We start from the raw sequence: 26,765 nt of genomic DNA, 5'->3' as shown, positions 1-26,765 counted from the left end.
GACTCCCTTTGTCTGCCGCCCCGGTGCCGGTGGCGGTGCCTGAGGCGGCGCGGCCTCCAGCGTGGCCTCGTGCTTTGGGGCTCGCCCTCCCCCTCAGGGGCGTGTGGTGAGAGCGGAGCCGCTGTTGGGCTGGTCACCTCGGGGCCCTTGGTTACCTCACAGCCCTTGGTCACCTCAAGGCCCTTGGTCACCTCAGGGCTGGCCAGTCACCTCATGGCCATGGTCACCTCAGGGCTGGCCAGTCACCTCAAGGCCATGGTCACCTCAAGGCCCTTCGTCACCTCTGAGCTGGCCAGTCACCTCATGGCCATGGTCACCTCAGGGTTGGCCAGTTACCTCAGGGCCCTTGGTCACCTCACGGCCCTTGGTCACCTCAGGACTGGCCAGTCACCTCATGGCCACGGTCACCTCAGAGCTGGCCAGTTACCTCATGGCCCTTGGTCACCTCAGAGCCACAGCCACCTCAGGGCCAGGGCCACCTCCGGCCAACCCCAAAGGAGATCTGTGGGTGCTGCTGGTGTATTGGCCCCAAAGCCCCCAGCAGTATGTTTGGGGGCAGCTACATCACCACCTTCTCCTGCAGGGTCACACTGAGCTATGCCAGAGCAGGTCCGGAAAAGGCTGCAGCCATCATCACCCCATCTTGCCCTCCATAATGCAGATTTTATAATACATACGTAATGGCTGCTTAAAGACTATCCTTACTTGTCTTGGGGGCTGCATTACAAGCAGTTCTCTTTCCAAGATACGCCATTCCTAAGCATAGCTAAGTGGTTGGCTCGTAAATGTGCTTTAAATGAACCGGCTGCATTTTCATATGTTCTGTTGAAATTACTTTTGCACAATTCCCGTGGTAATTTTTATGATACAGTCACTTGCGTTACACCAGGAGTCAATACGTATGACATGCAGATGGCCAGAGCAAAGCACCAATATTCTGCTGCGATCCAAGCCCCTCACAGCAGTCCTTGTACCTTAAATACTGAAGGAAGGACTTTTCTGAGGGGAGCCGCCCCTGTTGTGCACACTTTAAAAAAAAACAAGGATTTTGCACAAAAAAAGTCCTACCTTAAGGAAGGCTAATATTGTGACAGAAATGTATAAAGCTTTCAAAACAGAGATTATTTTAAACACTTGCCCTGTTTTTTGCTGATCTGACGTCTATTTCCATGGAAACCACATCCAGCCGCTGAGCTGCTAGAATTGGGATAGGTTTCTGCTGGAGTGGCTCACTGGGCATTGGGAGAGCCATTTTCAAGCAGCATGGCAGAGCCTTTTGTAGGATTTAGTGGACTATAGCATTTCAGATTCAAAACGCTTTGACTGCTTGACCATTCAGCATCATGCCTGGTACACCAGGCAAATAATCAGATGCTGCACATTCACAGGGTTCATGGCTCGGTACCAGCACCTGCATGTTACACTGCAGTGACAAACAGCAACTAAGGGACTCACATTGTATATGTCTAGGCACAGATATCACATACAGCACAGGTGTTTTTAAATAAAACATCTTGAGTGGTGGGATTAGATTGCAGTAAATGTTGCTGGAAGACAAAGCAGCCAAGAGATCATGCCATCAGCCTGTGTTTTATTTCATCATTTCCTAATTATCATTCATGTAGATCAACAGTGGGTTGGATGATTTAATATTAATGCTTTTTAGTAGAATCAGTGAGCTTATCCTAGGATGATCTCAGGATTTCTCCAAGGAAATAAGGCTTTCTGGGTCTGGGGCTTTTTCTTTGGTACCTGTGTGAYTGCCTTTAGTTAATCCTCACCCCCTAGAGAGATGATGATGAAATATCATTTGCAGCTTTTGAAGAAGGGATGCAGGCTGAGATATAACTACAAGTCATGCAGGGTCTGTTCCCTGTGCTTTCCATCTTATTTTCCTTGGCTTCTCACAGGAAAAAAAGAAAAATGAGAAAGCAGAAGGACCTGAATGGAACTTATCTTCCTTTGCAGATCAGCTTTAAAGCCAAATGCTTTGGTCAGATAAGAACTCTCATAAAGCAACATGGTCTGTTGAACGGGAGCATTGGGCTGGGAATCAGATTTGGGATCTATTCTCAGTACGGATATTTTCCATTCTATGTCACTTTGGGTGAGACTCTTCAGTAACCTCTTTACAACACCTGCCACAACTGGTTTCAATTTAAGCTGAAATCTGTGAGTACTGTTGTAACACAAAGAGAAATAACAGCTTCTAGCAGCTGGAAATGCATGGAGACGATCTCAGTTTTGGCCTCATTGCAAAAGTGTTTTTATTTTTGGAACATTTCATAAGGCCCATTTGTTTACATGCAATTTATTTTTGTCAGATCTTGAGGAAAATGGAGTATATGAAAAGCTTTAATCTGCATTCAATTTGTGTTTATCGACAATTTTACGAGGAGTCTAAACAGATTCTTCTTTTGTCAGGTCTCATAGTATGTGACTGCAGTAGTTTGTCTCCTAGATTCCTCATCACCAACAAAAACTTTATGATATATTTCAAGTTTTTCCAAAAAAGGCAAGCACCAGCATGAAAACCTTCCATCAGAAAGTCACTACTCCAACCCTAAAACAGGGTCGAAGAAGGAACATACTGTTTCAAGCCCAAATCTAACCAGATCAGCCAAACGAATTTGTGCATCTTGAAGATGATAAATGGCCACAGCAAAACCCACAGAAGACATTCCAGAAGCTGAAAGGAGCAACGGCTTTGTAAATTAGGAGTATGACCTACTCGCAGGGTCAGTGGCTACCATGCTTCCAAGCCTGCGATAACTGCACCTGCTTCAAATCATTGCCCAGTTGCAGCTCACAGCCACAGCCGTGACTGCCCACCAGTTGCTAAAGCAGGGCTAATTCTCAGTATGCCCAAAACACAAGGCCCCTCAGCTTCGTCTGAACATGCTCCACTCTCACTGAAACAGATGAGTCAAGGTCTCATCCAGAGGACTGGTGCATGTGAATTTAGGACGTGAAGTGATCAGATTTAGCATGAAGATTAAAGATGCTCCTCTGATGTGCTTGTCAAAATACCCCACAAAGAGACTGACATAATTAGGTGACAACTCAGCCCACGGCACCTCTTTTAACTTGCAAAAATATTTAATCTCCAATAAGAAAATGTGTTTTCTCAGTATTAAATTGCCACTCTTAAGCATCCATAGTGGATGGACTGACAGCTTTTCTGTTTTAAAGCACTTTTGAGAGTAATTTTAACAGGAAGTATTTTCTGAGTCTGGTAACAATCACTGGATTAGTAAAGTTCATTTTAAAACTAGAAATCCAATATACTATTTGATCTGAGTCAAGCATTTTAACTGTAATTTACTAATAAATAACCTGCCAGAGGAGACAGTAATTTAAAAGAAATTTGCATGCAGAAGTAAAGACAAGGACTACAAGATTTCTTGCTCTCTGTGTTTCTAACTCTTTGTATTAACCTCCAGCAAATCTGTCTCTACGCTGCAGCCTACCCATCCACGTGGTGGTTATACTTATGTGCTGCTGCCTGGCACAGCTCTTGCAGGAAAAATTAGAGGCTGCAAAGCTCTCACAGATCTTCAGATAAAAATACATTTTAGTCCAAAAGCAGTCTAGGAGTCCTCAGAAATGAAGAATAAAACAAGACTTTTAGGGAGTGACACCCTCACAATGAAAGCTCTTCCGCAGGCAAGAAATACTTAAGATGATTGATATTTGTTTACTGGAGGACTTAGGCTGATACTATATTTATGCTGAAAAACACCATTAAGAAAATGTTCCCTTTAGAACGAATTTGCACTTACCAATGTACTGTTGGAAATGACTTAATTTTTTCGAATCAGACAAGATGCCTGGCTTCTATTCCTAGTTTGTTTTTTGAGAAATTCACTCAAACTCACTTAATTCCTCCGTAAAATGTGATAAGTAAAAGCACTCACCACAGATGGTGATTGCGCCTGTAGGAAGAGAGATGAAAATATAAATTAATTGCTTTGATATTGGGACAATATAATCCTGAAATGTCATACTCATCTCTTAAAATGTAGTCACATGGCTGTATTGCATGACACCCAGATACTATGGTGTTAAGTGCTGGCAAGACTCTAAATAGAGTAGAAATATAATACAAGCTTCTAATGTACTAAAGACAAAAGCCGCACAAGCACTCTGCTGGTTTTGCAAAAAGTTCTCCAACGCACTGAAGTGGCAGCCTACCCTAAAGGCTGCTGTACATGCTCCTGATCACCTTCATCCTGAATAAAACCTCTTTGCTGTTGAACAAGAGCTAGTCTTTCTCCATAATCCTAAATAGTAGGCTCTGCCTTCACATTCAATCAGGGCAGAGGAACAACTCAATTCCCTTCCCAATCGGTTGGTAGATCTGGGATTGTTTTTCATTCTTTGTTTCCTACAAAAATGAGGCTTTACATTATCAAACCACTTCTGTACCTTAGCCTAGTCTTCCCTCCCAGCTTTTGGCTTTGCTGGCTTGTCTCTGCCCCTGTGATAAATTTGGATAAGATCTCAGTGGCATAAATTCCTAGAAGTTTCTTGAAAACAGATGGCTGGGGAGAGGCAAGAGCGAGGAAAAAGGCTTCAGCACAAGCCAAACTATTATTAGAGACCAGAGACTTTGCACTGGTTGGAGCTATCAACAACACTCTAACAGCGGGTAACACTTCAGAGCTGGTTATTTTATTCATGACAGCAGCAAATCCTACAAGACCCTCATCTGCAGGTGTGCTGTTCTGGGAACTACCTGCCAAATATAAGAACAGGTCTGTGTGAATTCTGGCTCTCACCTCCACTACATTCAGAAACATGCAATGAATAGCGACCAGGAGATCTCCTTTTCTCCCCTCCTTGCTCCCATACCTCCCAACTGCAATGGAAGGCCTTGACCCACTTCTCTGCATCCTTGCTGCATTTCTCTTTCTGTTCCCGGTCTGAGTCCTCACACATTTAGATTTCCCATATGGAGCACCAAGAACTTTGCTATTCACAGAAGCTTGTAAATATCTGCCGAGGGTTCAAAAATAACTACGCTGCATATAGCTGCATCACCCAGCAGTACCAGGGGACCTGGAAGAGAAGAACTGAGAGAGGGTTTTTATTTTTTTGTGTGTGAGCTGACATGAGATGCACTAATTAGATTTCCAGCATGTCAGAGTCAGCCATTTCACCTGGGATAGAGCAAAGCAGACAACGTGATTTTGACAACCACATGGAATAGCTATGCACAGAGAAGCTATAAAATATTCAACAGCAACAGAGGATGCCAGTGAAGACATTTGCTTTGGCTCTTTGCAAATGAAGCAGGGAAAAGAAAAGCTGGGTATGGCACTAATTATTCCCCAGCTCCTAATTAGTTTCTTGAATTTAAAACATAGATTCAGCTCTCACGGCAGCTCAGCAAGCCTATTGTGCTATTAATACTTCCCCGGCATGATATAGTTAAAAATACTGTCACCCTTTCAAGACAAAATGTAGCTTGAAAGTGTCATAATGGGAGGAGTTCAGGGATGGAAATCTCCTTAAAGGGCTCCGACTTCCTCCAGGTCAAATAAACAAGGTGAACAAGCCTGTAACCGAGCCTGTTCCTGCAAAGAGCAATTTTATAATGATGCTAAACGCGGACCTCTCAGGCCCCTCGGTATCAAAGCTATTCCACTAACAAAATCGGGGATTTTGCCGAATCTTGCCAGGCAGATTCTACTTATTTTTCAGAAGGACCTGCCACATGGCGAGCAGGTGTATTTGCAGTTCTTAAGAGCCTGACTTCCTTCACGTGGACAGCGCAAGGTCAAATTCAGATCAAAATGTAGGATTTTGAGCCAGTTCCTCCCGCAAGCATCCGACACCGTGTCCAGGTAAGGCAGGAAACCCCGACCTGCGCAGTATACCATGCCTTTTGTCCTGGGGCAATATCCATAGGTGCTATTTTATATGTAGATATCTTTTTATATATTTTTTTATATATATATAAATATATATATATTTTATATATATATATATATATATATATATATATATGGACGGGGACTGTGCCAGACACCATTAACAGAATAAAACGTGCCTCTTCCCACAGGGCTGGCGAGCCAAGGAAGCAACTTTATTTTCTGACAGCGCCGTTCGATTCCAGCCCGACGAGGCCTTCCAAATCTACGGTTTCAGCCCTTAGATGCTTTTGGAAAAATAAGTCCTTCCCCTTCCATCCCCACCAACAGATCTCTATCGAAATGGGTTAATGCCTGGTCCCTTGCTCTGGCTCTTTWCTCCAGCCTGTATTTGCTCAGCAATCCCAGCGTGGAGCAATACCTGCACTGGGCATTGGCTTAATGCTGTTTGATCTTGTTTTTTTTTTTCCCCTCCCTAATTTGAGTTCCTARTAGATTAATCAAAAWAAATAAATAAATAAAAATTCATCCACTATGGTTGTGAAAATGAGCAAAGACAGCCTTTGTGAAGGAAAAATGCTTTTCTGCCGCACCGCTGCCGCGCTAAAATCGACACCGGCGACACACGCTCACCGCCAGCGTCAAGGGCTTCGTTTTAATTAAACAAACCAAACGCGCCCCGGGCACGGCGTGATAAACATACCCTAGTTCATCGCACAACCACGCCACGGCCTCGAGGCGAGGAAACCCGCCCGGCGCGGCAGGGCCCACGCCGCTGCCCAGCACCTGCCACGAGGCGCCTCGGCTGCGAAGGCCCCGCCGCCATCTCGCGGGCCGGCGATGGGGCAACGGCGGCGGCTGCCGCCATGACCAGGCCTCTCCCCCCCCCAACGGCAGCTGCGGCCTGTCTGTCGCCATGGCGACCGCAGCCCCCAGGCCTCATCCCCCCCCACCCRCTGCTGCCGGCCATCTTGGGCGCTCGCCCGCAGCAGATGGCCGGGAGCAGGTCGCCTTTCTGTGGGAAGGAAGAAAAGCTGAGGGGGGAAATCGGGATATTAACCAAAAAAAACAAAACAAAAAACAACCTCTGATGTGTTTCGGGGCCACTTCAGGGCAGCCTGGAGCTAGAGAGACCCGACGCGTCCCCCTTCTCCGCCCTCGCGTCGCCCGTTTCGTCAGGGATCGCCTCCCGTGGTGTGTGCAGCGGCAACAGGCAGCTCCGGCCTGAAACGGGGCTTCTGCTGCAGAGATAAAACTCAAAACTCAAACCGTTGAAAAAACAGTTGTGTCTTCAAAACGCCCTGGACACCTGGCAGAGCAGCGCTGCGGCACGGCGCGGCAGGCAGCCAGCACACGCGTGCCCAGCCGGCACCGCGGCTTGAGGGCCAGCCGCCGGCAGAGCCCCGATGCCACTCGTGACTCGAATAGGAGTCACCGGTGCTTTGGCAGAAGACAAAGCTGAGTTGAATCCCTGGCTGTTGCAAAAATCTGGGGTTTCCAGCTCAAGGCAGCCTGGAAGCCGGTGTATTAAACGATAACAATTCGGGGAACCGCCCAAGTTTTGATTTGCCAGTGGAAAAATCAATATAAAACCAAGCGGATACTCACCAATTAAATGAATTGTGCCCAAGCGGGTGCTGCCCTGGCTGGGATGAGGGGCTGGGTTAGCACCGCGCCTGCCCCAGCGCTCCTTTTCGGGGCCAATTCCCCTGCACACGGCTGGACACCAAACTCCCCACCAAGCCCCGCACAGGTCTCATGGGCTTGCAGGGCTGCGGACCTTCCTCAGCCCTCATGAATCCAGGCCTTGCTTTCTTCCTTAAAAATACAAGAAAAAGGAAAAAAAACCCCAACCCAACAATAAGTGTTATAGTAATTAAAAGGCGGTTTTAACACATGTTTCAATTTGCATTAATTAAACCAACAGGGAAGCTTTGGAGGAGGAAGCAAGGCTTTCTCAGCAGCAGCAAATTCTGGATCAGGCTCCAGCTGGCGACTCGGGTTTGCTGCATGTGCTGGGGTAGGGAGGGAGCCGCCGGCCGCAAGGGGCTTCCCTGGGGAGGGGGAGCGCAGGCAGGATGGGCCGGGGCTGGGGAGGACGGCAGGAAAACTCTCAGCTTTAAGATATTAAGATTTCAGATTTCAGCTCCGAGCGGTGGCTTTGGAGTTGAGGCAGGTCGGAGGACGGAGGTGGCTCTGCGGAGACGAGCCGTGGGTTAGAGGAACGCATCCGTGCTCGCCCCAGCCATGATGCAAGCCTGGCTGTGAGGGGAATGTAAACGGGCAGCTTTTTGTTTGTTTGTTTGTTTTTAAAGCCACCGGTCTGAATATTAAAGCAGATCACATTGAAATGCTTGGCTGGAAGTGACCCCTTCCCGAAGCACCGTGCTGCAGGGCAAGGGGCGGCTGAGCTCCGGATCTGCGGTTGGGTGACCAAGGCGCTGACACCCCCAAGGCAGCAGAGAGTCAGCGCCTAGGAGCAGCGGCCAGGACAGCAAGAAGGTTATTTGCTTCCCGTGCCCCTGAGCAAAGTCTCTCCGTGTATAATACACTGGGAATATACGGATTTCAAACCTGGCTATTTCTCATTCAAATCCAAACCTCTGTGTTGTAAAGGGAGCAAAACACAGTGACCAAGAGCTGATGCTTGTGGGCTGAGGAATGTCTCGCTCCGCACTGCGCAGTCAGCAAGAAACAGCTTCTTGGCGCTCAGAAAACCCTTCCTGTGCAGTGCAGGGCAAGTGCGGAGCGGGCTGAGCCACCCCAAAGGCCCGGGAGGGCTCCCACCGCCGCTTCCCGGCCCAGGCAGGCGGCAGGGAACAATGCTCTTTGTCACCACCAAGCAGCTCCATTACTGGCCTGCGAAATGCTGACTCCGGCAGAGCTGCCTCATCTTTGTGACCTCCGAGGCCCTGGGAAACGATCCCATCAACCCGGGGAGCGGCGGAAACACCTTCCTCGCTCGCTCCTTACCGCTGGGGATTTGTGCTGCGTCTTTCATGCAGGCTGCTGCCGGGCTGGAGACGGGAGCGTGCAATGGAGGTGGGAAGAGAGCGCTGCTCGCAGGCTGAGGCCTGGCTCCGGGCTGGGTTTTAAAGCCGATGCAGCGTGTCAGGGAAGCAGGAAAGGGCTCAGAAGGGGCTCCTGCACCACCAGAGCACATGGAGGAACAGGGAGAGGCTGGTGCTGATGGAGCGAAGCAAAGAGGGTGTCTGGCTTGCCAGAGCGACATCAGGGGCTTTTCCAAACTCTCCTCTTCCTTCTGCCTTAAACAGGAGGCTGGAGCCAACACTGAAACTACAGAGCTGCCTGGAAAAGGATGGAGAATTAGTCCTTCACCCTGGCGCTGTATTAGGAGATGGGGAAACCGAGGCGCTAAGACTTGTTCAAGCCCTGGCACAAGACCAGTGGCACAAAGGCTTCCAGTCCCTGCGCTGGGGCTGGATATCCGAGCGTCCCGTGGACCCCCGCTCCAAGGGGCTCAGCAGTCACCTCGACCGTCCAGCAGCAACACCCAGCTGATCTGGCAGCGTTTTATTCCAGAGGCACACAGGGAACTGGGAACACGGTCCTGGGTGCCCAAGGCTGACTTTGGAAAAGGGAGCAGGAAACGCGAGCGAGATGCAGGGCCGGGCAGAAGGACATCTGTCCGCTCCCCCTCTCCCCCAGCCCCATGTGTGCTGAGAATGATTAAAAGCAGTTTTCTGCAAACCGAAGGGTTAACGTTTTTCCGAGTCACCCTCTGAGCAAACCGCAGGCTGCTCCCCCACCCCCCTTCCCAAAAGCCTTTACATAAGAGTCTTGCAGAATTTATGGCCTTCCTCAGCTGTGCTGTGCTAGAGCTGGGCGGGCGCGAGCGGCTCCCATGTAACTGTCAGAACAGATCCCGGGCAGCACTAATTTGAGGACGAAATGGGACTTGATTTCTGCACCAGTCACTGTCTCTCACTGTTACAAAGGGATGGAGGGGCTTTTCCTCCTCACGGGTGCTGCACCCACGAGCTTTCCCTTGCAATTTGCTGCATGCACTGACCTTGAATGTCCCCTACGCAGCCCCAGCATCGCAGCAGCATGGTCCTGAGGCTTCCTCGGGTAGTGCACAGCAACAGGGCCAGAGATGTGCTTTAGGGAGATCAGTAAATAGGTTTTAAAAGTCTGGAAGACTCAAAAACACAGGGGTCTTGGAGTCGTGTTCGACACCAGTCCTTCGTCTCACAGCAGAGCCAAGGAAACATGGAAATATTCCCCTCTGCTCCTGCACCTTCTGGAGCAACCTCAGCTCTAGGACCTCCCCTTGATTACCAGTGCTCCCTGAGCACCCTCTGCCAAGGGATCCAGGCTGGGCTCTGTGGAGCTGAGCTGCCAGGCTCCTCTGCGAGGTGACGAGGAGCCTGTCACAGTCACACAAGCAACGTGTGTGTTGGAAGAGAGCGCAAGCTGGTGCTTTTCCATTCCCTTTTCCTCCCAGAAGCAGCCCTGAGCGCTTTGCTGGCTTGGGCACTCAGGACCTGTGTCATCTGCTGCCACCGGATGAGGAACAGCACGTGCCATCCAAACCCACCCTCCTGCAGCCTTGGCCCCCAAGGAAACCCTGCATCCACGCAGCACCGAGAGCTGCCGTTTGGATGTTCGGAACAGCCTTCCCGGTGATGGAAGTGACGGGCAGCATTAACAGGAGCAACAAAGCAAAGCCAGGGCTGACATTGCCGCCACCCTGCACGTCTCCCAGCAGGAACGCCATGCCGGAGTCGGAAGGGACAATGGGAAAGCAGATGGCGTGCCATGATCCTGGATATTTAAAGCAGCTGCCGAAGCAGCGTGTCCAGGAGTGCCGGCCGTGTCTCCCGCGGCCGTGCCCCAGGAGAAGCCTGAGGAGGGTCGAAGGGGGGAAATCAGTGCAGCTCCACAGGCTTCAGTGCTGCCGTGCTGCTTCACGACAGCTGAGGATCAGACCCTCCTTAAAAAGCCCCCCTTGCTCTAATATCCCTGGTATTACCCAGGAATGTAGTATAGATCCTTCTGAAGCGGTTTATTTCCATCACCAGCACGTGCTTGTGCCTGCAGTCTGTCTGCAGCACTGCTGCTCTTTACACTGTACAGCCAGGCTGGGCCATTTCCCTCCCATCCCTAGAGCGGATCTCACTCCCCGTTTCACCTCCCTTTGCTGTTGGGGTGACAAGCTCAAAGACACTTCCAGGCAGCCTCTTGTTTAAAACCTTTCCCTTTCCCCAAATTTTGGGCTTGAAGTCAGCAATGTGGTTAATTTTCTGGAACAGCAAACAGGCTTTCGTTGCCTTTGTGCTTGGAGCCCTTATGCTGCATCTTTCTTTGTGCTGGTTCTTTGGGCCTTGGCTAAGCTGTCGCAGACCCACCAGTAACGAACCCTCTGTCTGCTCCTGCCAGATGTGTCCGAACAGCTGCTGCTACAGTAGAGCCAGCCAGGCCCAGCAAGGGATCGATGCCCATGTCCCCATGTGTGTGCAAGAAGGGTGTCAAGTGAGCGGGGACGCATTCGTTGCCCCCAGGGATTTTATTCCCTCAGCTCCGCGGTCGGTTCTCATTGCACAGAGCAGCCGCTGCCGCGAGCTCTCGAGCAGGGGGGTTTCCCGGCGCCTTCGGTGAGCGCCGCAGCCACAAGACGCTGATGCAAACGTCCTACAAGCGCGGTCCCCAGAGGACCCACCCCCGGGACCTCGCGCCCTTTGGAGGTTAGTCACTGAACGGCTCATTTGGGATGAGAAGCAGTTGGTTTCCCGGTACCGGCTCCCCGGGGTGCTGGCCGGCCTCGCAGCAGGCTAGAGGCTGGAGCGGCAGAAGGGCGCTTCTGCAACGACCGAGTCGCTGATGCCTTCGAGGAGTTCATCCCACTGATTGAACTCCTCGTTCAGGTCTGGACGGGGCAGAGATCGCAGGGTTATTCCAGCAATTATCAGCCTGGCCAGGCTCCGAGCATGAAAGAAAAGGAGCCACTGGATGCATTTGCTTTGGGCAGCAAAGCCTTCCAGGGGCCTTAGGGAAAGGGCAACCTCTCAGTGCGCCAGAGCCTCAGCTGCCCTCGCCTGGAGGACGGGAGCCCAGCTGCCTCCAAGCCCGTGATGCTCACGCTGTGACTTTCATGGGCACCCTCCATACGGGACGGGAAGCATCAAACCCAGCCACCAAGGAGGCAGCGGCCTCCTCTCAGCCCCGGCAAGCTGGGGAGCTCGCTCGCCCTCCCGAGCCCCGATCAGACGTGCCCTCCACCCCGCGCCGTACCGAGATGCCTTTGCAGGAAGGCCAGAGCCGCCCGGCTGGTGATGTCCAGGCCCTTGTACGGGTTGAGGGCGCCCCTCGTGCTGAAGATGCGGTTGATGAACTTCCCAGTCAGAAAGGTGAAGTCGGTCGGGCTCTGGTGCACGGATCCCCTGAGGAGGGGAAGGGATCTGCTTCAGTGAGAGCTATGCAGAGGCCGTCCGGCTTGGACACGGCTCACATCCGGCTACATCAGAAAAGGCAAAGCAGAGTAAAGGAGAAAGCAGGGCTGGAAAAGAGGAGGAGAAAGTGTGGAGGGAGGTGGAGGAGGAGGAAGAGGAAAATGAAGCTGAGCTGCCACTGTGCTCCGATGGGACCTGCAAGGACGCAGGAGAACCGTCCTCCCCGCATCAAGCAGGCTCCTCAGGGAGCAGCCACGTACCAGCACGTTAGTGCAGGGCCTGGACATCAGCCCTCACTTTTACACAGCGTTGCTCCAGGCAAGGTAGCTGTTACCCTCCCCTTTTTACAGAGGGGGAAACTGAGGCACGGGAGGTGGGGAGAAGGGTGCACGTCTCCAGCCCAGGGCCCGAGCGCCAGCCCTCAACTCACAGGATGGTTATTATCTTCGTCTGGCTGTTTCTGGAGCTCAGCCTCTTCATTCTGGCTACGCTTTCCGGCGTCTGGAACTTCTCGGTGTTGATGAAGAGCACGGGCTTGCTCACCTCCGGGTACAGCGCGTGCTCCAAGGGGAACATCCAGGCGTCGAGAGCAACCGCGCACCTGCGGCAGGGCAGACGCGTGGCGCTGGCTTCCCGGCACCGCGGCTTCCCTTCCCACCGGCTCCCGTCACCCCGGTGCATCCTGGCACCCGGAGGCTCCCAGGCTCCGCCGGTGGCTGTCCCCGGGGCTCCTCACCTGAAGYGGGGCTCCTTCACCGTGGCCAGCACTGCCGTCACTCCGCCGAAGGAATGGCCCATGACGGCGACTTTGGTCAAATCGATGCTGTCCTGCGGAAAGGAGAAGGCTGGAGGTGCCTGCGCCCAAATCTTGCTGCAGAAGGTCCCGAATTAGGAAAGAAAAAGCTGGGGCTTCTCCAGCACCCGCAGAGGAGGAAAAGGGGAAGAGAGGCAACAAAAAGCAGAGACGTCGGTGGCTGCGGCTCTGCACAGCCCCCTCCTTGTTTCATGGGGCAAAACTCGCACGCAGCAAGGCCTGATCCTGCCCCAAAGGCACAGCCAGGGCCTGAGCCCGCTCCCAGCCGGACCAAACGCCCAGGCTGGGCCTGGGGATGCCCGCGGCACGGACAGGTCTACACACCTGCAGCACAGACAGGTCGAAGTCCCCGTGAAGGATGTTCGGGATGGATTTACCGCGGCTGATGTCCTCGAAGAGCTGGAGCCCTCGCACACATTCGTCTGCTCTCTGATGAACCTGGCGTGAGAGTCGCCCCCTCCCCAGTTAACCCGGCACCTCCATCCTGCAAATGAAGGGCTGGATCCTCCCGGATGCTGCTGTCCCCAAGCTGCCATCAACACGGGACCCTGCAGCCCTGATCCTTCCAGCTCCCGGTACCTGCTTGTTCCGGAAGTGAAATTCCTTCTGTCCGGGGGGGACCCGTTGGTAGGGGATCCACTCCTCCGCGGTGGCCGCGGCCTCGCCGGCCTCTGCCGGGCAGAAATATGTCGCGGAGGCAGAGTGGTCCCTGCGCCGGCAAGAGGGCAGGGGGCTACGTCGTGGGGGGCACCGGCGGGCAATTGCCCCCCAGCCCCTGGCCGCCCCGTTTTCCGGACCAAAAGCCACATGCGAGCTGCCGGCGGGATCGCGTGCCCCACGAGGCTGCCGAATTTGTGGCGAAACGGAGGCGCCGAGCGAAGTGCCGGGGACCGAGGTGCCCACCTGTGCTCCAGCGCTGCCACCACGAAGCCCCGGGACGCCAGCTCCGTGCAGACGGCCGAGTACACGGTCCTGGGAACGGCCGCGCGCCGGGGACACCGAGTCAGGGCTGCCGCCGGGAGCTGCTGAGCCCGGCCGGCTCCCGCGAGCGGAGGCCCCGGCATTGCCCAACGCTGGGAATCGCTCTGGCTCGATGGCCACTAAATCGCGGCAAGACGGGTCGGAGCAGGGGGTGCAGCAGGGAGCAAACCCTGCTCCCCCGGCCGGCACGGCGGGGCAGGACGCCTTACCGAAACGCTCCCAGGCCGTGGGAGAAGATGATCAGCGGGTACCTGGCGCTGCCGGGTTTGAAAGGCCCGTTCCAGCTCACCGGGACTCTGCAAGCGCCTGCGGGAAAGCGGTGCCGACTGGGGAGAGTTTCCCCAGAAAAAGGGAGGAAACCGCCCCCCGGGGGGGCGACGGGCTGCCGGCCGCCCCCTTACCGAAGGCGGCGCTGAGCAGGGGCGCGCACCACCGCCGGCTGCGGTTGGCGAAGTCGGCCAGCCCGCCGCAGTACTCGTAGCGCGGGATCCAGAGCGGCCGCTCGGCCCCTTCGCGGGGCCGGCAGGGGTAGAAGAGGCGGAAGAAAAGGCCCTGAAGGAGAGAGGGGAAGCGGGGCCGCGGGGAGACCCGGGATTTCCACGCCGCGGGCCTCATTCCCGCGGCCGGAGCGTGCCCGAGCCCTTCCCGCCGGCCCCCTGCCCTACCTGCCGCGTGCGGCCCACCATCACGTCCGCGCAGCCCACGGCGTGAGGGCCCCCGGCCCGCGGCAGCGCCAGCGACGTCGCGCCCCCCATGGCGCCGCGGCCGAGCCTGGGCAGAGGCGCGGGGTCAGCACCGGGCCCCCGAGCGCACGGCGGGGGGGGGCAGAGCCGCTGCGGCCTTCCTGCTTCCCCCTGCGCTTTCCCGGCACTCCCAGCGCGGCCAAGGCCGGGGGTGCTCTCCCCCGCCAGCCGGAGCGCTGTGTTTTACGGAGCCGGGTTTTGCTGCAAACTCACGGGGCAGCAGGAAGAAAGACAAGGCTCCCGCTGCCGCGCTTCCGAACTGCGGCGCGGGGCGACGGCGAGAGGCAAAGCCGGGAGCGGGGACTCCTGGGCCGTTTCCAGCTCCGCCGCTTGCACCTTGCCCGGGCTGCGTTTCCCGGGACGGCTGACCGCCCCTGGCAGCCTTTGGAAATCTCCTGCTCCAGCAAAGGGCAAAGTGCTCGCGGCTGATCAGAGATTAAGCGCTGCCCTTTCGCTCTCCGGCTCCGACAGCGTCCGTCGCTGTCAGAGTGGAGAGGCAGGTTTAAGGCTGTTTAGTACCTAACGATGCAGACGGGGCTCTTCAAAATCCCGCCAGGCGCTTAAACCCCCCCACGCGCCCCCGCGAGGGGCCCCTGGGGCAACTGCCCTGCAGGGCGGCCGCGGCGCTCGCTGCCTGCGCCTGCCTCCCCGCGCGCTGCCTCCCCCGGCCGCACTGCGCCCCGGCAGCCGGGCACCACCTGCAGGTGCCTCCCCGGGCCGGAGGGTCCCCACGGGAGCAGGGAGGGGGGCAGCTTGCAGAGGCCCTGCAGAGCCTGGGGACAGCTTGCTTGGCGTGCGAGCGAGGGGGCAGCGCAGGGCTAAATGCAAGTGGCCGCCAGCCCCGAGCACCCACCAGAGCCACCAAGGACAGGCGGGGACAGCGCCCTGCACCCCACCTGCACAGAACTACAGCTCCCAGCAGCCCCTGGGGTGGGAGCACTACAATTCCCGGTGTTCCTTATGCCCAAGGTACTACAATTCCCAGCATGTCCTGGGCCCTGGACTACACCTCCCAGCACCCCCATGAACTGGACCGGTATCCCCTGCTGAACTACAGCTCCCAGTGTCTCCCAGTGCTCCCAGCTCCCAGTGTCCCCCAGCTCCCAGTGCCCCCCCCCAGGGGCTCCCAGCACACCCCAGGGCTCGTGCATTACAGCTCCCAGTGGCACCAGTGCCGGACCACGGCTCCCAGTGCCACCAGTGTGCTGGGATGGCAGCTCCCCGGCACGCAGCAGCGCAGGGCTCCAGCTCCAGCCGAGGGGGCAGATCCTGCCCCGTGCTCATCCCTGGAGAGGCCCCCCCGGGAGCACTGGGGCCAGTGCTGGGCTCCCCAGTACAGGAGAGACCTGGAGCTACTGGAGTGACTCCGGCAAAAGGCCACGAGGATGATGAAGGCGCTGGAGCATCTCTCCTACGAGGAGAGGCTGCGAGAGCTGGGACTGCTCAGCCTGGAGCAGACGGAGGGGGGATCTTATGAAGGCACTTAAATATCTGCGGGGGGGGCACAAGGTGGTGGGGGCCAGGTTTGCAGCAGTTCGTTAAGCAGCAGCGCCCGGCCCAAAGGGGTTTTCCCTCTCCACGGACTCGCAGCCCCGAGACGGCAGCGCCGCTCCCTGAAACCCGGTGCCCTGCGGCAGCCGGACCGGCTTGCAGGCCCCCACGGCTCTGCCGAGCCCCTGGGAGCCGCTGGGCACTGGCCCCTTCCCAGGGAGATGCTGAGCCCAGGAAACAGCTTGCGCACTCCAGGTTTTCCCTACTATTCATCTAAACATTCCCAGCCTTTAATCTGCTTACTCCTACTAATACGTCTGTGTGCCGCACGCGATAATCCCTTTCCCTGGCTGGAAATTAATTCCCCGTGTTGCTTGGAGGGCTGAGATGTCACCTCCAGCCGGGGCCGGGCCGGGGGCCGGGTGTGCGGGAGCATTGGGAGCATCCGAAAATGTGTTCGGTACGCGCAAAGGCGCACGCGGACCGGCCCCGCTGAATCGCTCCCGGGGAGCATCGACAGAAAGGGCAGCCCGAAACGCGCGCGTGCTGCCGAGAGCCGCCGGCTCTCCCGAGACCCGCTTCTGAAAAGTAAACGGCCCTGCCCTCGCTTTGCAAAACAGGCCCTTAATTAGAGCCTGCATCCCCGTGGGATGCTCCGCCGAGGCAGCGGGACGCGCCGCCGGAGCGGCGTCTTCGCCCCCTCCCTTGGGTCCAGCGGCGGGTGCAAGGGCGGCGCCGGGCCCGTCCCCAGGGGCAGCGAAGGGAGGCAGCGGGCGCCGGAGGGCAGCCGGTGGCACGGGACCGGTGGCGGGCGGATGTCCCTCCCGGAGCCCGGCCCACGCAGCGGGTGGTGCCGGGGAGGGGACGCGGGGCCGGGCTGAGACCGGTCAGGTTGTTACACCCACGGGCAGCGTCGCGTTCCCGGGAGGCCGCAGCGGGGCGGGAGAGCCGGGGCGGGAGGCGAGTGTGGGCTGGTCCCAACCCGCCTCCGTGCCCCGCCGGGGACGGGACCGGTTCCTCCAGCCGTGCGGGGCCTGGCGCTGAGGTTTCCCATGGCTGGTGCCCACTTCCCCAGGGCCATCGCGGGGCTCGGTCCCCTCCGTCCCCGGGACCCCCGGCTCGCCCAGCTCCCGGGGCCCCTCGCTCCGGAGCAAGGAGCCCGTTTTCAGGGGGCTCCCGCAGAGCCGGCAGGTTGTTTTCTCCTGCCCAGTGTCGCGGCTGTGGCTTCGCCAGCCCCTTTTTGCCGCTGGGAGTTACGTGCCGGCGCACGCCGGAGCAAGGCGGTGGCGGCATCGCTCGTCTCCGGGGCAGAGCCGTGAGCCGGGGGCCGGGGAGAGGGGAGCACTTGAAAAAAACACCCTTGGTCTCCTCAAGGCCTCGTTTGCCTGCTGCTCGGAGCCGCGCGGCGGGTCCCCGGGCTCCTCTGCCCTCCAGCTCCTGATTAAATCAGCCTCTGCGGCTCCCACCCGGAGGACCCCCCGGCCAGGCCGGGAGCGAGGGGGGGTCGTGGCTCCAGTGTCACAGCCGGCACGAGGCGCACGGACAGGACAGCCGGACCCAGGTGTCCTGGTGCCCAGCCCACGGAACCGGGACCAGGAGGATTAAGGAGGGGGATAAGGAGACCCGGGCACGGAGACAGGCTGCTGCCGAGGGAGAGCCGGGGGGGCGCCGGGCCCGAGCGGGTGCTCAGGGAGGGGAGCGGGCCGGGGGCCCAGGGCCAAGAGGGGACTGAGGAGCTGGAGATCATCCCTGGCAGAGGAGGAGGAGGAGGAAGGAGGCGGTGGAGCCCCGAGGTGGATTTGGGGGTGTCAGGTGAGAACCAGGCTCAGGCTGCGGGGGGGGGGGGAAACCAGCAGGAGCTGGGGGAAAAAGGGGCATTTTTGCACTGCTCACTGCAGGGGCTGCTGGGGGGCTCGGGGGCCCGGGCCCCCTCCCCTGCCGTGCCGGGCTCCGGCCGGGCACCCCCCGCACCCGCACAGCGCGGCCGGGCCGGGCCGCGGCACGGGGCCCCCCCGACTCCCCCCCCCCGGCCCTGGGGATCCCCCGGCCCACGTGGGCCGCGCCGCGCCGCGCTGCGGGCCTCCGGCGAGCGGCCAATGGGAGCGCGCCGCAGGGGGGGGTTCTCCGGGGCACGCCCCCTCCGCGGCGGCGGCCACGCCCACGGGGGCTGCGGGCAGCCAATGGGAAGCGGGAGGGCGTGGCCGGGGTAGAATGTTGTGACGGTGGGAAGAGAACGCGGTGTAACAGATGCGGCCGGGCGCGGCGGCGGCGGACCGACCCACGGGGGGCACGGGCGGGGGGGGGGGCGGGACCGCCCCACGGGGGGCAGGGGCGGGGGGGGACCGGACTGACCCACGGGGGGCACGGACGGGGGGGGACCGGACTGACCCACGGGGTGCACGGACGGGAGGAGCACGGACCGACCCACGGGGGACACGGACCGGGGGGGCGGGCAGACCCACGGGGGTGACCCACTGGGACGGGGCACTGAGCAGGGGGCAGGGGGACAGCCAGCCCGGGAAGGGGACGGACAGACTGACAAGGGGACAGGGGGCCAGTGAGCCGAGGGGGAGGACGGACAGACAGACAGACTGACAAGGAGGCATCACAGGCGAACGCTCCCGGCTGGGGACCCCCGGGAGGAGGAGGAGGAGGATGGACGTGGGAACCCCCAGGTGCTGGGGGTGACAGGGGAGCGCGTGGGGCGAAGGGGCCAGCGGAGGCACAGACCCACGGGGAGGCCGGGGCGGCAGGAGGAGGAGGAGGAGGAAGGGGGGCGATGAGGAAGGCCCGGGGGGCGGCACGTCCCCGCGGCGGGGGGCCGGGGCTCGTGGGGCGCCGGGGCAGGACGGCCACCCGGGCCCTGCCAGCGTAGCCCCGTGAGCCGGGCGAGAAACGCGGCGTCCGGGAATAACCCCGCGCTCGGCGGATAAGGAGAGCGCGAGAGGCCGAGAGCACCTCCGACGACTCCCGGAGCCGAAAACGGGAGGCGAGCGCTGGCCGGCACGGGGCCGGGGGCGAGGGGCGCGCGGGCGGCCGGGCCACAACGACCCGCTCGCCGCCCCGGCGGCTCCCTAGCCGGCGATGCCACCCGTGCCCGGAGCAGCGCGCCCAGGCGAGACGGCACCCTTCCCCTCCGCGCAGCGCCAAAGGTAAGGGCAAACGGAGCTAAAAGTGGGTTAAAAAAAACAAAAAACAGGTTTAGGAGCGAAAGCAGCTCCGAAGGGGTGGGAGAGCGTTTGCCTGCGGGAGGCAGAGGGGTGCAGGGGACCCGAAGCTGAGCCAAAGCGACAGCGGGAACCTAATTGCCGCTCCGCGTAATCCGACAGCGAGAGAAACGGGGTGCTGGAGGGGCGAGCGCCGGGCGCCGGGGCGCTGCGGTTCGGCCGTGCCGGGAGAGGCACAGTCGCGGAAAGCTGCGTCCCCTTCCCAGGGTGCGGTGGAAGGGTGAACTCGGTGTTCCCGCGTACCGGAAGGGACACGGGACGGTACCCAGGGACCTGGCGCCGTCCCACCTCCTGCTCGGCAATTAGGACGTCGGCATTTCCAGTGGACTCCCGACGGCCGTCTGCTGCCAGATGAGGAGCCGGGGCCGCGCATGAACCTATGCAGACCAGGAAGAAATACATTTTCCTGACTTTCCTCGCCTCTTGGCTTCTGCTTTTCTTCTTTGGAGGGGACCAGCTGCGACGCTTCGCCTTCTTTTCCAGCAAGAAAGCCGAGACGCTGAGGAACTGGCCCCGCTGGGCGGATCGGTCCCTCCTCAAAAGCTTTGCAGATGCCGAGGAACTTGAGGGCGATGGAGACCCCCCGCTGCAATCGCCCAAAGCCTGGCGGGCGGCGCGGCTCAGCGTCTACAAGAAGAGCAGGTGCCGCATGGAAACCTGCTTCGACTTTTCCAGGTGCGAGAAACACGGCTTCAAAGTCTTCGTCTACCCCTGGGAAAAGGGTGACCCCATGTCGGATGCTTACCTCAAAATCCTCACGTCCATCGAGAAGTCTCGCTACTACACCCCCAACCCCGAAGAAGCTTGCCTCTTCGTCCTCAACATCGACACGCTGGACCGCGACCACCTCTCCGCCCAGTACGTCCACAACATCAACGAGAAAATCCGAGGCTTTCCTCTCTGGAACGATGGACGTAACCATCTGATATTCAACCTTTACTCGGGCACCTGGCCAAATTACACAGAGGACCTGGGCTTTGACATCGGGCAGGCAATCCTGGCCAAAGCCAGTTTCTACACGGAGAGCTTCAGGCCCGGCTTTGACGTCTCCATCCCTCTCTTCTCGAAGGATCACCCGCAGAAAGGGGGCGAGCGAGGCTGGCTGTACCAGAGCTCGGTGCCTCCAAAGAAAAAATACCTGTTGGTCTTCAAAGGGAAGAGGTATCTCACGGGCATCGGCTCCAGCACCAGGAACGCTTTGCACCACATTCACAACGGCAAGGACATCATCTCGCTCACCACGTGCAAGCACGGCAAAGACTGGGAGAAGCACAAGGACGCGCGCTGCGACAAGGATAACGTCGACTACGAAAAGTAAGTCCGAGGCGGGATGGGACGCCGGGTCTAGGCTGGGCTGCGGGCGATGGGGGAGAAACCCTGGAGAAGCGTGGAGGCCCCCGAAAAACAGCACGTTAAAATGCGGCGGGCGCCGGGAGAGGCGGACGTGCCGCGGGCGAGGGGTCGTGCTGGGCTGGGAAGGCGCCGCGGGCCGGATCGGTGCCGATTGGCGCTGGCTGCTGGTCTTCCTCGGACTAGACGCGGGGAGAGAGGCAACTTTGCCGTCTCTCCCCGGAGGTATCCCGATTCAGCTGCCGTAACGGAGAGCGAGGCGCCGGCTGCTCAGGGCTTTCCTGCTCTGTAGTAAGCCCGGGGAGGGGGAGGCGGATCGGGAGAGGCTCTCGGAGCGGCCGCGCTCGGCATCATCCTCAAAGTGCCGTAGGAGGTGCCAGGAGCTCGGGGAAGGGAGACGCACGCTCCCGCCGGGCCGGGTGATCCAGTAATGCCGTTTGCAAGGACAGGGAGAGTTGCACTTAGCCCAGGGTGGTTTTAGGCTACGGATGCGTGGGAAGCACGTGGCAAAAGCCGGCGAGCTGCGTGTCCGCGCTGCCTGGTTTATCCCCGTGGGACCCCCGGGCAAGGCAGCCGGCGGCTCCCTCCTTGCTGGCCCACATCCTCCTCCCGCCCCGCCAGGCAATGGGAATTTATTCCCTCTGCACCGGGACAAGGCGTCCTTCCTCCCGGCCAGGATGCAGACCCGGGCACGGGGCCACGGGCGCTTTGCAGGGGACGTCGCGGCCCGGGGGTGTCGCGGGGCGCCGGGAGTCCTCGATCGCCGCTGGCCCAGAGGTCGGACCGGCGCGGCGGGGACGCGGGAGCGGGACGGCACCGGACCTCGGCCGACGCCACGTTGCTTCCAGCCTCTTCCCCTCCGCGGAGGGTCGTGGCGGCAGCCCGGGGCGGCTTCTGCTCGCCGATCCGCGGCGGAGCCCGAAGCAGGAGCTCTTCCCCTCCCGGCGCTCCGGTCTTGGCGCGCATCCGAGCAGGCTGGCGACGTGCCCGCCGGCACCGGGCGCCCGCCGGAGCCGCGGCCGGCCGGGGGGACGCGCGGAGGAGGGCGGCGGGCAGCGCGGGCAGGGCCTGTAACACTAAACCCCCTTCAAGCCGGCGCCGGGAGAAGAGGAAGGCCTTGTTCGCAGCTCCGTCGCCCTCCTCGCGCCCGGGGGATTGCCCGAACAAACCGGTTCTGTGCCCGGATAAAGAGCGTCTTGTAGCGGCGCTGCGGCCTCGTCCCGCTGCAGGAAGGCYGGGGGCAGAGCTCGGGTGTATTTTTAAAAATCAAAGGGAAGTGGGAAAGCCTCGCCGGAGCCGCCGGACTGCCGCCGGCGCGGGGGGCACGCGGCGGGGAGCYGCCAGCGCCCGGCCCCGGCCCCGTAACAAAACAAGGAAGCCCCGCCGGCGCTATTGCCCGGAAACCGCAGCGCGTCAGGAGCAAAGCATTTCCAGAAGGAAACTCCGGCCTCCGCAGCCCGGCAGGCGCCAGCTGCCCCCCAGCCAGCCGCTCGGGCCCTGGCGGAAAAGCGATGCCGAGGACACGGCTGGCGCCGGCGGCTGCCCCAAGCCGGCGGGACATGGCGAGTGCCGGGAGCATCCCGGCAGCGACCGGCCCCGGGGGCCGACGTAGCCGTTGCTAATGAAGTTTCACGGGAAGAGGGTTTTATCGGGAGCCCATTTTAAATGTCCTTCCCCGTCGCGGCAGGCGGCTCGGCTACGAGCTGGGAGGTTAATGAGATGGAGAGAGCTAACGGGGTTTTCGGCATCCGTCGGAGACGTCTGGCTGGATCCTCCAGCGGCGGCTCTTGTTCGTAAAACTTTGTGCYGTCGATGCCGCAGCCCCCGGCTGGGGCTAATTCCCCGCGTCCGGCTCCGGCGTTGCGGGGCCCTGCGGCAGCGCAGGGCAGCTCGGTCCGTCCTGGCATGGGCCGGGCGGATCCGGTGGGGAGGTGAAGGGAAGCATCCGTGGGACGGGCCGCAGGATGCGCCCGCGTTAAACGGGAGCCTGCGGCTGGCGCGCGGGGACAGACGGGGTCTGGCCCAGCCTGGCGTCAGTATTGGGTTTTCCGGCGCCTCTTCCCGGCCGGCCACACAGAGCCGGTTCGTCACCCTGCAGCGGGAGCCGTGCCAGGGGGAGGCCGGTCCCCGGGGCGCCGCCTTCCCCGCGGGTTTTCGGCAGGCGCCGGGGCTGCCCGGAGGCCTCTCGCCGTCGGATCCCGGCTGCACCGCAGGTTCCCTCTCGGACCTTGGTCGCATCCCTTCGTCTCCCGGGGCCTCGCTGCTCCTCCGGCCTCGCGGACACAGGGATTTGGGGACCGAGAGCAGCCCTGCGTGGCCTTCGGCATCTCCCCCATCCCGGGCTGCCCTCAGCCTGCCGACGGCACCCGTCGGCACCCGTTGGCACCGCGGGCGCTAGCGACCCCCTCGGCTGCCCGGGCGCCGTTTCTCTCCCCAGGTTCGACTACCAGGAGCTGCTGCGCAACTCCACTTTCTGCATCATCCCCCGGGGCCGGCGCTTGGGATCCTTCCGCTTCCTGGAGGCGCTGCAGGTACCCGGGGCCGAGCTCGCCCCCGCTCCGTGCACCCGATCCCCCGCTCCGTGCACCCAATCCCCCCCCATCCCGTCCATCTCCTCCCTCCCGGCGCCTCCGTCCCTCTCCCCGGCGCCTGGTGAGCAGGGACACGGCGGGGGGCAGCCCGGGCTCCCCGCCGGGTCCCCGCTCGCCGCCGAGCGCCGCTGCCGGTGTCGCCGCCGCAGGCCGCCTGCGTGCCCGTGCTGCTGAGCGACGGCTGGGAGCTGCCCTTCTCCGAGGCCATCGACTGGGGCAAAGCCGCCGTCGTGGGCAGCGAGAGGCTGCTCCTGCAGGTACCGCGGCCGGATCCGGCCCCGGAGGGATCCCGCCAGGCGGGCGCCGGGTGGCACGGTTGGCATCCCGGGAGACGCGTTTCCCTCGGGCCGGCGGAGGGCAGGGCGAGGTGGGAAACGTTTGCTCCCCGTCGCGCGCAGATCCCCTCCGCCGTGCGCTGCATCCGCCCGGAGCRCGTCCTGGCCTTCCAGCAGCAGACCCAGTTCCTCTGGGACGCGTACTTCTCCTCCGTCGACAAGATCGTGCACACCACGCTGGAGGTGGGCGCCTCTCCTCGGCCCCGCCGCGGCCGGCGCCGGCTGCCCCGGGGCGGCGGCGAGGTGCTGAGAGCGTCTCGCGCAGATCATCAAGGACCGGCTCCTCCCGCACCGCTCTCGCGCCCGGTTTTTCTGGAACGCGCTGCCCGGGGGGCTCCTGGCGCTGCCCGACTTCTCCACGCGCGGYGGCGACTTCCCCTTCTACTACCTGCGGCAGGGTAGGACCCGGCGCCGCCCGGCCGCCGGCTGAGCACGGCGCGCTCGGTGCATGCCCCGACGCCTCCCCTCTCTCCCCTCGCAGGCTCCAGCCCTTCCGACAAGTTCACGGCTCTCATCCGGGCCGTCTCCCCCGTGCTCTCCCTCTCCCAGCCCGTCCTCAGGCTCATTCAGGCCGTCTCCGGATCCCAGTACTGCGCCCAGGTAGGGGGAGCTGAGCCCGGCGCCGCTCGTCGCAGCTCCCGGGCTCGGGAGACGAGGGCCAGCGGAGGCCGGCTGTGCGGCAGGGGCGGAAAAAACCAAAAAGCAGGTTGGGCCGAGCCTTGGCGGACACATGCGCGCCCGAATCGGCCCGAGGAAACAGCCCCTGCGTGGTGGCGGCGGTGGTGCTCCGGCTCCRGCCCCATCCCGGACCCCCCTTTCCCTCCCGCCTGCAGATCCTGGTGCTGTGGAGCTGCGAGAAGCCGCCGCCGCCCCGCRGGAAATGGCCCCAGACCGCAGTGCCTTTGACTGTCATCCACGGCAGGATGAAAGTGAGAGGAGCCGGGAAGCGGGCAAGGAGCCAGGATGTGGGGTGGGAGAGCCGGGATGTGGGGCAGGAGCAGGGACGTGGGGAGGGAGCTGGGACATGGGGAGGGAGAGCCAGGACTCGGGGATGGAGAGCTGGGATGCAGGGAGGGACCAGGAATGCAGGGAAGGAGCCGGGACGCAGGGAGGGACCTGGGATGTGGGGAGGGAGCCAGGACACGGGGAGGGAGCCGGGACACGGGATGAGTGCTGGGACGCAGGAGGGAGCGCCAGGGCACCCATCCCGTGGCGTGTCCCAGCCTGACTCTCCTCCCGCAGCTCAGCGACCGCTTCTTCCCCTACGCGGCCATCCAGACGGACGCGGTGCTGAGCCTGGACGAGCACAGCAGCCTCTCGACCAGCGAGGTGAGGCCGCGGGCGCCGGGGAAGAGCCGATCGCGACACCCCCTGGATCACCCCCCGCTGTGCCGAGGGGTCCCGGCACGATGCCAGGCGCATCGCTGGGGACACCGGCGGCGGTGACACCGGCTCGTCCGTGCCCTCCRCAGGTCGACTTTGCCTTCGTGGTGTGGCGCAGCTTCCCCGAGCGCATCGTGGGCTTCCCCGTGCGGAGCCACTTCTGGGACGCCGGGCAGCAGCGCTGGGGCTTCGCCTCCGAGTGGACCAATGAGTTCTCCATCGTCCTCACCGCCGCCGCCTTCTACCACAGGTACCGCGGCCRGCCGGGCGCCCCGAGGGGCTTTCCTCCGCCCCGGCCCCACGGCCTCGCTCCCTCCCCCAGGTATTATCACAGCCTCTTCACCGACTACCTGCCGGCGGGCCTGCGGGACCTCGTGGACCGCCTGGCCGCCTGCGAGGACGTTCTCATGAACTTCCTGGTGGCTGCTGTCACCAAGCTGCCGCCCATCAAGGTGACCCAGCGGAAGCAGCACAAGGAGCCCGGGGACCAGCAGGTAGGACGCGGGGAGGGTGGGATGCGCGTGCCGGCGTCCCCCTCCGTCCCCGGCGAGCGTCAGCCCCCGTCCGGACGGCACGTCCCCAAGCGGAGCTGCTCACTCCCGYGCTCTCCTGCCCCGGTGAAGGACACGGCCGCCTCCGCCGGCGCCCRGCGCTTCTCCCAGCGGCAGGACTGCCTCAACCAGCTGGTGGACTGGTTCGGGTACATGCCCCTGGTGTCCTCCCAGCTCCGCCTCGACCCCGTGCTCTTCAAGGACCAAGTTTCCATCCTGCGCAAGAAATACCGGCACTTGGAGAAGCCCTAGGGCCCGGTGCCGCCGGACATTTGCTCGTTATGGGGTTTTCCCGGTGCAATAAAGGTTGGTGGAGACGCGCAGTCGTGCCCGGCCCAGCGCAGCCGCCTGGCTCCCGGGGCGGGGGGGGGTGACCTGCGGCTTCTGCCCCCCGCTCCCGCCGGCCGGGCAGCGCCGCGGGGACGGCGAGTCCTTTAGCTGCCCGAAGGCAAACAGAGGAGCGATAAGAGCCGAGCGCAGGGCGAGCGGGGCCCGGCCACCGCCGCCACCGCTGCCGCGGGGSAGAGGGGGAAGGGAGCCGGGCTTTTTCCTCCGCAGCGCTGTGCCGGGTGCTGCACGCGGGGACCCTCCTCCCCGAAGCGCCGCGGGGCCCGGGAGCCACCTGCGGTCTCCCCAGCATCCCGCCTTTCCTTCCCGAGCTCCCCAAACTGGGGGAAAAGAGCCGGTTTTGGAGCTGCCGGCTCCTTTGCGCTCCAGATAGCGGAAATAGTAAAATGAAAGGCAAGCCCCGGCGGCGGGCGGCCCCTCTCCTCCAGCAGCCGCCTTCGAGCAGCCGGCGCGGGACGGGCCAGGGACCGTCCTTGCGCCCTTCGCTTCCCGGAGGCACCCGAGATAAAGCACAGCCCTCGCCAGACACAACATCCCCCCCCACCGGTCGCGGCCCCCGCGCAGCCGGGACCAGGCGCCCCCCTCGCGCGGGGCCACGCGGCGCTCGGCCGGCCGAGTGACTTGCTCTGATTTATTTCCCCAGCGCTCAGCGTTAACCCGGG

At 60.9% G+C, this 26,765-nt stretch overlaps 3 protein-coding genes across 7 annotated transcripts in view; 1 reads left to right on the top strand and 2 right to left on the bottom strand.

Moving 5' to 3' along the window:
- Nucleotides 1-11,368: 11,368 nt before the first annotated feature.
- Nucleotides 11,369-15,111, bottom strand: PAFAH2 (platelet activating factor acetylhydrolase 2). 2 transcript variants are annotated; one of them, XM_026062505.1, is made up of 11 exons: nt 15,041-15,107; nt 14,750-14,855; nt 14,486-14,636; nt 14,294-14,390; nt 14,007-14,075; nt 13,683-13,812; nt 13,428-13,541; nt 13,026-13,117; nt 12,720-12,890; nt 12,132-12,280; nt 11,369-11,766 (listed from the first exon to the last, which is right to left on the bottom strand). In XM_026062505.1, exons 2-11 carry the CDS (start codon nt 14,837-14,839, stop codon nt 11,672-11,674), a joined length of 1,158 nt encoding a protein of 385 aa, XP_025918290.1. In that variant the 5' UTR covers nt 14,840-14,855; nt 15,041-15,107; the 3' UTR covers nt 11,369-11,671. The 2 variants fall into 2 exon arrangements, with proteins under 2 accessions (XP_025918290.1, XP_025918291.1); XM_026062506.1 differs by having other exon boundaries at nt 11,729-11,810; nt 15,041-15,111.
- A 4,032-nt stretch (nt 15,112-19,143) lies between these two features.
- EXTL1 (exostosin like glycosyltransferase 1) lies at nt 19,144-26,070 on the top strand. 4 transcript variants are annotated; one of them, XM_026062530.1, is made up of 12 exons: nt 19,415-19,470; nt 19,752-20,859; nt 23,333-23,426; nt 23,636-23,743; nt 23,885-24,004; nt 24,087-24,219; nt 24,303-24,421; nt 24,655-24,750; nt 25,064-25,150; nt 25,294-25,454; nt 25,527-25,698; nt 25,828-26,070. In XM_026062530.1, exons 2-12 carry the CDS (start codon nt 19,925-19,927, stop codon nt 26,005-26,007), a joined length of 2,205 nt encoding a protein of 734 aa, XP_025918315.1. In that variant the 5' UTR covers nt 19,415-19,470; nt 19,752-19,924; the 3' UTR covers nt 26,008-26,070. The 4 variants fall into 4 exon arrangements, with proteins under 4 accessions (XP_025918317.1, XP_025918315.1, XP_025918314.1 ...); XM_026062532.1 differs by having other exon boundaries at nt 19,144-19,470; nt 20,221-20,859; nt 23,636-24,004; XM_026062529.1 differs by having other exon boundaries at nt 23,636-24,004.
- SLC30A2 (solute carrier family 30 member 2) overlaps nt 26,035-26,765 on the bottom strand; it is a 3,681-nt gene continuing 2,950 nt past the window's right edge. Inside the window, exon 6 of the mRNA XM_026062430.1 lies at nt 26,035-26,193. Coding sequence (XP_025918215.1) covers nt 26,035-26,193 — 159 coding nt within the window. The remainder of the gene's footprint in view (nt 26,194-26,765) is intronic.

The sequence above is a fragment of the Apteryx rowi genome, unplaced genomic scaffold (assembly GCF_003343035.1).
Source record: "Apteryx rowi isolate R43461 unplaced genomic scaffold, aptRow1 scaffold_190, whole genome shotgun sequence".
In the NCBI taxonomy this organism is placed as follows: Eukaryota; Metazoa; Chordata; class Aves; order Apterygiformes; family Apterygidae; genus Apteryx; species Apteryx rowi.
This window is presented reverse-complemented; position numbering and strand designations above follow the sequence as displayed.